A 9,015-nucleotide genomic window follows, 5' to 3' on the forward strand; every position below is an offset into this window, starting at 1 on the left:
GCAGGCGCGCGCCTCTTGGTCCCACCCACTAGCTCCGCCCCCCGGAGAAGCCGCCCCACCCAGCGGTGGAGGCTGGAGACGCGCGCGCACTCCAGGTCCCTCCCGGGAGCGCCGCCCTCTTGGGCGGAGTCCTGAGGCCTCCAGTCCCGCCCTGTGGACAGAGCTTCTTGTCCTCTCTTGGCAGGAGCCTTGGGCTTCCCAACCGTGGAGAGGGGAGGGCTGCGGCCTGTGAGTTTGGGAGAAATCCGAAAAGTATAGATTTGTTAGCTCCCAAGAGGAAAAGAAATACAGAAACTGGGCCTAGGATTCAGCTCAGAGGTTCCACCGCCTGCCTCTCAAGCACAAGGACCTGAGTTCGATCCCAGGTACAAAAAAAAAAGAGAAAACGGAAGAAATACAGAAACTGATAGCCATACTTGTTTAAAGTCCTCTAAGTGACCCTAAATGTTGCAGTTTCTTTCTTTTTCTTTTTTTTTTTTTTTTTTTTAGAGACAGGTTCTGACTGTGTAGTTGAGACTGACCTGGAACTCACTATGTAACCCAGGCTTGTCTTGAACTCACAGCGATCCTCCTGCTTCAGCTTCCCGAGTGCTGGGATTACTTACAGGTGTGCGCCACCACGCCTGGCATATTGCAGTTTCTTAAAACCCTAAACATGCCTCGCGTGCGTTGTGGTGCACACCAGTAATACTAGCGATTTGGGGCCGAGGCAGGAGGATGGCAAGTTCCAGCCAAGCCCAGGCAACTCCGACACTTAGGGAAACCCTGTCTCAAAAAGAGGGCGGAGATGTAGCTCAGTGCAAAGGCTCTGGTGCAATCCTCCTTGCAAACAAAACAAAACAAAAAATAACAACAACATACAGTAACCAGCAATTTCACTCATAGATAGCTTCTCGAGAGAAACAGATAAGCATTCAAGACCAGAACGCTAAGATACCAATGTTCACAGCAGTTTTATTCTTACTCAAAAGCTAGGAACCGTCCAGACGTCCATTAGCTGGTAATGACAGTAGCAAACTGTAGCGCAGCCAGGGACAGACGCAGGACATTCACTCAGCGAACGGAGGTCATGGCTGTTGACACACGTTTGGCCTTGCATTTTAGAGCTGTCCCTCCGTGTGACCCAGCCCGCGATTTCATAGAAATCTCAAGACATCACAGGAAATAGCCTTCCTAGTCCACCTGCCTCACCTTTGGGCTGCATCCCAACCGCTGGAAATAATTTGACCCAGGTCATCTAGAAAAGCAACAGTTTTTTCTTTCAAATTGCAATATAGCCAGGGTTCAGTGTAGAATTGGGTGACCAATGGCTCTAGAATGGAAGCGTCAGTTATGATGCCATTCTCCAGTTAGGTATTTTTTTGCAGAGGATGAGGAAATGATCCGACATGGTATTTAGGTTCAGAGAAAAGGCCTCCAAAATCCTCACATTTGGAGTTGAAGCCTGGCGGATCACTACGGTGTGCTGTAGAAGGGTAGATTCTCATCCCTGGCTCTTCCCTTCTTTCCTGGTGTCTGGCTAGATGAGTTGAGCACCTTTTATTCTGCTATGGCTCTCTGCCATCCTGTTCCTGTCTTGGGGCCAGCTGAGTGTGGACCGAAACCATGAGCTGGAATAATCTTTCCTCCTTTAATCTGTGGGTGTTGGGTATTTTGTGCCGAGGCCACACACACACACACACACACGCGCACACACGCACACCTACACGGGCCTTTACTGTACTCCTAAACTTTGTAAGGGACCATGAGTCACGGTGGCATGAAGTACTACAGAAGGAGCTACAACAGACCTTCTCAAACACCCACTGTCTCTCAGAGGGTTTACAGACAAATGCAAGCTGTGGCTGCCAGCCATGGGCTCCAGAAGAACCCAAACCACCCCGATATCCCCCAATTTATCTCAAACTTCCTCAACTAGAAAAAGAGCATTGTGGTCCGTAGTCACGGCAGGGTTTCCTTCCTCTAAGGAGCTAATGCCATCCTTTCACTTTGTGAGAAAGCTGGGACAGAGAGAACCACTGTAGTCCATGAGCTTTTCCCTGTAACCAGCACACAACAACATCAAGAAAAGTGGGGTCATTTCTCAGAGGATCCCTCCAGATTTGCAGACAGATTGCAGTCCCTGGAATTGGCCTTTGACTTATCCTGGAGGATTGTTCAACTGGTTTTGACTACTTGTTGAACTCCAGGGGGGAAAAAGCAAAAGAAACAGATGAGGGATTTTCAGTCCTTTCAAGGCACAATACTTCGATATGTACGCGACATTCTTGTCTACTGCCCAACCCAGGAAAGATCTCACACCAGTACAACCTTAACCTTAAATTTCCTACCAAACTGGGGTTATAAGATCTCAACAAAAGGCCCAGATTTTGTCACAAAATTTCAATAGTGAGGTTATATCATCACCCCAGGCCTAAGACAATTGTCAACTGAAAAAATACAGACTGTCTCTGACCTGGCTCCCCCAGCCACCAAGAGAAAGTGCCAATTGTTCTTGGGGATGGCTGGCTTCTGAAGAAATTGTGTTTTAGGTTTTTTTGTTTTGTTTTCTTTTGTTTTTTGGTACCAGGGATCGAACTCAGGCCCTTGTACTTGTGAGGCAGGCTGCAGAATCACTGAGCTAAATCCCCAGCCCTAGGCTCCTGAAGAATTTGGATTTCAAATTTCAGTTTAATGCCAAACTCTGTATGTGTAGATATATAGGGACCACATCCTAACTCCCACAGTGGACAATCAAGCCCAATAAACTCATTCAGCAGGCCCTAATATATGAGCAATGGCCTTAAAATACAGTTTACAAAAATCTTTTTCTTTTCATGACTGAGGAAAGGGGTGTCACCTTGGAAGTTCTAACTCAAAAGTTGAGCCACAAACCCTAGCCAATAGCCTACTTGTCAAAATAAGTTTGATGGGGCCTGGAATTTCGATCCCAGCACCAAAAGAAAAAAAAAAGGTTTGATGGTTGGCTAGAGATTTTGCTCAGTGGCGCTGCTTCCAGCCTCACAAGCACAAGGTCCAGAGTTTGACACCCTCCTCACCAAAAAAGTTTGATGGAACAGTGGCCAGATGACCACTCTGCGTGTCAGCAGTGGCTGCTGGGCCCTGTTGACTGATAAGCCTCCAAACTAATGGCGAGACAAAAGATGGGGGTTCTTATCCCACACCGAGTAAAATCCTATATTCTTAAGCTGAGGGACACATGTGGTTAAAAGGGGAAAGACTTACTAAATATAGGGCAATGCTTCTAGGTAACTGAAATAACTATTATGAGTCTGCAACCCTCTTAATCTCATTTGTCTAACGCCTCTCCCATCAGACAAAGTTAAGTCACCTGTGTGAGGAGGTGATTTCTCAGACCTAAGCCAGCAGGAGTGACCTCTCAATAATGGATCCAGAGGAAGAATGGTTCACAAATGGTGGTAGTTCTTTCAAAGATGGAGAACAGGGAGCAGGATGTAGTGAGCTAACAGAAGGTCACTGAGGGTCTCCCACTTCCCCCAGGCTTCAGCTCAAAAGGCAGAGCATACTGCCCTGGCTCCACCATTAACTCTGTGCAAAAACAAAACGTTAAATATGTATACTGACTCTAAATATGCCTTCTTAGTGCTCCATGCCCCTATGGCCATCTGGAGAGAGACCTCCTTACCAATAGACATTCTACTATTAAATGCAGATGAGAGATCTTATCAAAATATACAGCTGTCACTCAATGCAGAGGACATCAAAGGGTGCGTCCTTAGTTTCAAAAGGAAATTAAAAGGCAGCTCAGGAAACCAAAGAAGCAGTTTTAATGCCCAATAATTAGCTCTGTCCCATATTCCTGGGGTTTCCCTCCAACCAAACTATAGCCCCAAAGAACAGGTGTGGGAACTTATGCGATCCCTGGCTATAATCAGGGAGGAAATTAGTGCTTCTCCAAGAGTCCTAGTGGAAAGCCATTAGGAGAATGGGGTGAGATGCTATCCTAGGTGTGGTAAATCAAATTTTTGCTGGTGGAAAGCTAGCTGTCATCATTCAACAAATATGCCAGAGTTGCCCTCTTTGTATCTATAATAACCCAGGGAGTTTCCAACCCCCTTCTCTCTTGGAAGAGAAATATATCCTGAGAAGACTAGCAAATGGATTTTACCTACATGCTACCATGCTCAGGACATAAATAACTATGGTACTGCTTGACACCGTTATGGGCTGGATAGGAGCCTTTCCAGCTCACATAGAAAGAGCCACAGAAGTAACCACTCGAAGAGATCATTCTTTCTTTGGGACTCCCTCAGTCTTTGCAAAGTGAGAATAGACCATTTTTTACTCCCCACATCATCCGGGCAGTAGTTGGGGTTCTTGGTATAAAGGTTTACCTCCATTTGTCTTGGAGACCCCAGTCCTTAGGAAAGGTGAAAGAGCTAATTGCATTCTAAAAAGGACCTTGGCAACTGAGACTTAGCATTCTCACCATAACCCTCTTAAGAATCAGAAATACCCCAAGACAGGCCTAAGAGGATGCCCACATGAAGTGCTGTATGGAAGAGCTTTTGTATGTGGAAGTAGACCCTGAAGTTGTTAGGCCTTTTTAGTACCTTAGCAATCTATGCCAAGGACAATAGACTATCCAAGGACATGTCAGTGATGCCCTCACAGCTCATCAACAAGAGGGGTCAATAAAAATCCAACCCAGGGATCAGGTCTTATTAAAGACCACTTAAAACCTAAACGGAAAGAGCCAGTTGAGGCTGTCTTAGCTACTTACACAGCAGTCCAACTAAGAGTAATAGAGCCTGGCTCCACCTTTCCAGCGTCAAACCAGCCCCTGCTGAAGCACCAGCATTGATGGTATAAAGCCTGCATACCCATGTGAACCAGAACTCAGTAGAATTCAGGTTCCTATTAAAAAGAAACACTCTGAAAAAACCCCACATCTTCTTTATCCAGTCTCCAGTTGATGGGCAACTGGGCTGTTTCCAAGTTTTAGCTATTTCAAACTGTGCTGCTATAAACATGGGTGAGCACATATCACTGTGGTAGGGCTCTTTTAATTCTTTTGCAAAGATACCCAGCAGATGAATAGCTGGGTCAAATAGGAGCTCTAACCCTAGTTTTTTTGAGGAATCTCCGTACTGATTCCCACAGTGGTCGCACCAGTCTGCCCTCCCACCAGCAGTGGAGAAGGGTTCGTTTTTTCCATGGAGCACTACTCAGCCATAAGGACTGAGAAACTAGAGATTTATAGCTAAATGGATCCATATCAAATGCATCTTACTCTTAAGTGAAATAAACAGGACACACGTGTAAATACTGAATAGTTTCTCTAGTGTGAGAAACTGAAAGTGTAAATAAGGATCAAAATGTATAATAAACAGTGTGAAATAGGAAGAAAAGGTCCAAAGGGGAAAGGGAAGTGGGAGACGTAGGGGAAAGAAAAGAAGGGAAAGGAATAAATATGAGAAAAGGAAGAAACAGAAACAAAGTCTTTGTAAACCTGGAGGGGTGGAGGGGTGGAGGGGTTGAAGAGAGGGCAGGGAAATGGGGAAAAAAGTAAGAACTAAGATACATCATGTAAAGGTACAAATTCCCAAAGATGAATGTCATCATACTGTATACCTAAAATGTACCAATGAACTTAATAAAGAATAATGAAAAAGAAACCCTAGCCTACAAAAAGTAAAATCTGAACTCCTATGATAATCATATGTCTAAATTTTGTGACATTTTCTTAAATGCTCTTGCTAACTGTAGCCTAGACATATTTTCAGATTCTAATGTATCTCTAAACTCCACCTTAGATCTTTTCCTTATATGGGGATCTCCCTGACTATACAGGGAAGAAATCACAACTTTTTAGAATTAGGATCCCAGAGCTCCCGCAACACTAGTGGCCTCCAATTCTGGGACTGAGGTTTTGAGTTTGTGTCGTAATCTTTATTATCTTTACTTTTGAAGACGGCTCACATAAAACATACAGCTTCACTCATTGCAGAGGACATCAACAACTATGTACGTAGTATCAAAAGGAAATCAAGAGGCCGAGCAGGAAATCTTCCAGAACTAATCCTCTGGTGCCACCTGTAGGCTGTACCTCACTGTGAAACTCTGCACTCTATTTTCTAGTCTGCCTATATTTTACACCTGTTTTCTTCCTACCTAGTTGTCCTTGCCTCCCATGATGCAGCAGGCTGTTTTCTATCTAAACCCAGATACCTCTCACTCCAAATATATGAGTTGGTGGGTCTGTGCCCCCAGGTAAAGACATAGCTCTCCAGGCCACAGATACTGACTGGACATTTCAGGAGATCACTCTTCATTATAACTATTTTAATAAGTCAATTTGGGTGTTAATGTAAGGGCAGATTTAGAAGTTAGAGGCTTTGTTTTACCCAGTCTGGGCTGTCTTGTCTCTGGTCTCGTCCCCAAAATAGCTGTTTCAGCACCTCAAGCTGTCCCAAACCCCTGACACCTGTCCATTTAATAACTGCAATTTTTTCCATCAGCCTCATGATGAACAAGAATCAAACTGCCTTAAACTTAATGAGTTTCGGGGATGGAATGAAACCCAAGATCTCCTAACTTGGAATCATACTTCTGGAGTGTCTGCGTGTCTAAATCCTCTAGCAGGTGTGCCTGCCGTAGCAGAGAATTATTCAGCCTATGAGACATGAAGTTCATACAGTACCGAAGCCCCCGAGCACTGTGGAGTAATCTCTCTATTATCCTGCCTAAACCCTAAAAATAATACCCACTTCCTTTGTGAGACTATAGCCTTCTTATGCCTTCCCCTAAAATGGAGGGGCACTGGAACGCTGGTTTACATTCTTTCTAAGCTAAACTTTCCTAACTCCCCAGTGCCAGTTCATCTCTCTCAAAACATCCAGGGATCTATCATTAGTTGCATTAAGAGGGCTAAACCAGTCTCCCTTCTGGAGCTTCTAGGAATCCTCATGAAAATAAGGGCAAGAACAGTAGAACTAATGCATTTTCTGGTCCATACCTAAATCCTAGCATTGGCCTGACAGAGGTCACCATGCCACTTCAAAGGGAGGCTGACTCCCTAGCTGAACTTGTCCTCCAAACCTTGGGGAACCTGATCTCCTTAAAGCCAACCAAGAAGGTACTTGTGCCATCCTAAAAGAAGAATGCTGCTGTTTTATTAATGAAATTGGCCAAGCTAGAGATAACCTTGATTCTATCAAAACGAGCCAAAGACAATCAGGATCATTAGGAAAACTGGGGAATTGATGGCCAAATTGGAAATTCAAATGTCTGGCTCTGGTTCTCCTAACTGGCCTCTTTTGTTGGATCTTTCATAACCATAATCCTCCCCCTAACCTTCGGACGTCGCTTACTTAATCTCTTACCCTCATTTTATTTTCCAGATTACAACAGCACCATGCCAGGCTAATTCTAGTGTACGGATTTCAGCCTATCCTGCCAGAATTCAAACCAGAAGGGCTAGAGAGTCTCCTCAACACTTAGATAGTGTGACACAGCCATGGTCCCCTATCAGCAAGGACAATGCCCCCTCTCAACGGGAAGCAGCTACTTCAGGCTTTTTTTTTTCTTTTTATTACTTCAGGCTTTTGATGTCCTATAAAGATTCATGAAGATCATGTCGCTGAGGGGGATGGTGAGGCAAGAGATGGACAATGTGGGAAATATCCTGACCTTAGACTCATAGTAAACAGGATGCCTTCTGGCTCTTGGAGACCAAAAGAGTGTCTTGCCCTAGCTGCATCTGGCATCGGCCTAAGAGAGATGGTCCTGCTCTCGCCATGCTTCCTTGACTTCTGGCATGAGCCCGGGGAGCGTGCAGTCTATTTGAGAGTAGCAGAGGATAACCTCACAGATATTATAATATCATTAGCACGGCAGCCTTGTCCTCCTTGGTGGCCTTTGGCAGCCATGTTGGTTCCAACGAGGTCCGGATGAGTTTGAAAACCCCTGTATGAGGGTGAAGACTTTCAGTTCATTGCAAAGACTTCTGTTAGGTACCATCCTGGACCCCGAGACCCAGGAAAGGTCCCAGTAAATACTTCAGAACATGCAGCAGAGGGGTGTGCTCTGAGGCAAGCTTGCTCTTGGGCTTTCTCATCAGCTTGTTCCCCTTGGTAGCGTGTACCTTCCTTTCAATAAAGACCTCTGCTTTCTTTTACTTCTGTGTGTCCTGCTGCGGCCTTTGTTTTGGATAGCAAGAGCGTGGGTATAGAGTAAGATGGGGCTGGCTAGCTGGTAACAAAACCGCAGGAGCAGAACATTTTCATGGACTGAGAAAGTGTTACCAAAGGAAAATCTAGCTTCACTTGCTCTCAGTCAGCTTAAAACCCACTAATTTTGAAGGTCGCACGGCGGTGCTATACATTAGCAGTGCCCGGCTAGCTTTGCTGTAGCAACACTTCTAACGTGTGGGTCATGGCAACAGTATCCGGGTTACTACCTGAGGCCAGAAGGCCACTCTTGCTGCAAACAGTAACCCTTTACTTGAGCCTACGGACATCTGATGTGTGACTAAAATGTGACAAAAGACTTTGCATATCTATAGTCATACTGTCTGTTTCCTCTGCAGTCTTAACCCATGGGTCAGACTCTGTTTGGCTTTGATGTGGGCACGCTGATCATTTAAAAATGTCTCATCCGAGGCCATAATACAGGGTTACCTTGGCCTATTGCTGGAATATGTTTTCTTTTTCTTTCTCTCTCCCCTCTTTTCTGCCCCACCTGTGCGTCTTATATAGCAGCCCAGGCACCTCAGGCATCTCTTCTAAGGTAGCAAAACCTCTGCATCTTCACTTTGCTGACCTCCTCAGGCTCTGACTGGTGACACTTTGACCCTATCGTGGGGCCCAAACCCACAAAACGGGGGTGTTTTATACAGGATGATGGAGCCAGATATCCAAAAGTTCAACATCCTCCAGGACAAGTTGCCCATGACTGCCTGGTGGTCCAAGTCTTTCATAAGAAGAGACATCTGGTCAGGGTATGCAAGCACAAGGACCCGAGTTCAATCCCTGGGAGGAGGAGGAGGAGGAG

The 9,015-nt window shown here is 45.3% G+C and overlaps 1 protein-coding gene across 1 annotated transcript in view; it reads right to left on the bottom strand.

The window, feature by feature from the left end:
• Window positions 1–9,015, bottom strand: part of Fam210b (family with sequence similarity 210 member B) — a 30,404-nt gene that overhangs the window by 7,451 nt on the left and 13,938 nt on the right. Inside the window, exon 3 of the mRNA XM_033766975.1 lies at window positions 4,943–4,949. Coding sequence (XP_033622866.1) covers window positions 4,943–4,949 — 7 coding nt within the window. The remainder of the gene's footprint in view (window positions 1–4,942; window positions 4,950–9,015) is intronic.

The sequence above is a fragment of the Fukomys damarensis genome, unplaced genomic scaffold, assembly GCF_012274545.1.
Source record: "Fukomys damarensis isolate Sample0158 unplaced genomic scaffold, DMR_v1.0_HiC HiC_scaffold_22, whole genome shotgun sequence".
NCBI lineage: Eukaryota > Metazoa > Chordata > Mammalia > Rodentia > Bathyergidae > Fukomys > Fukomys damarensis.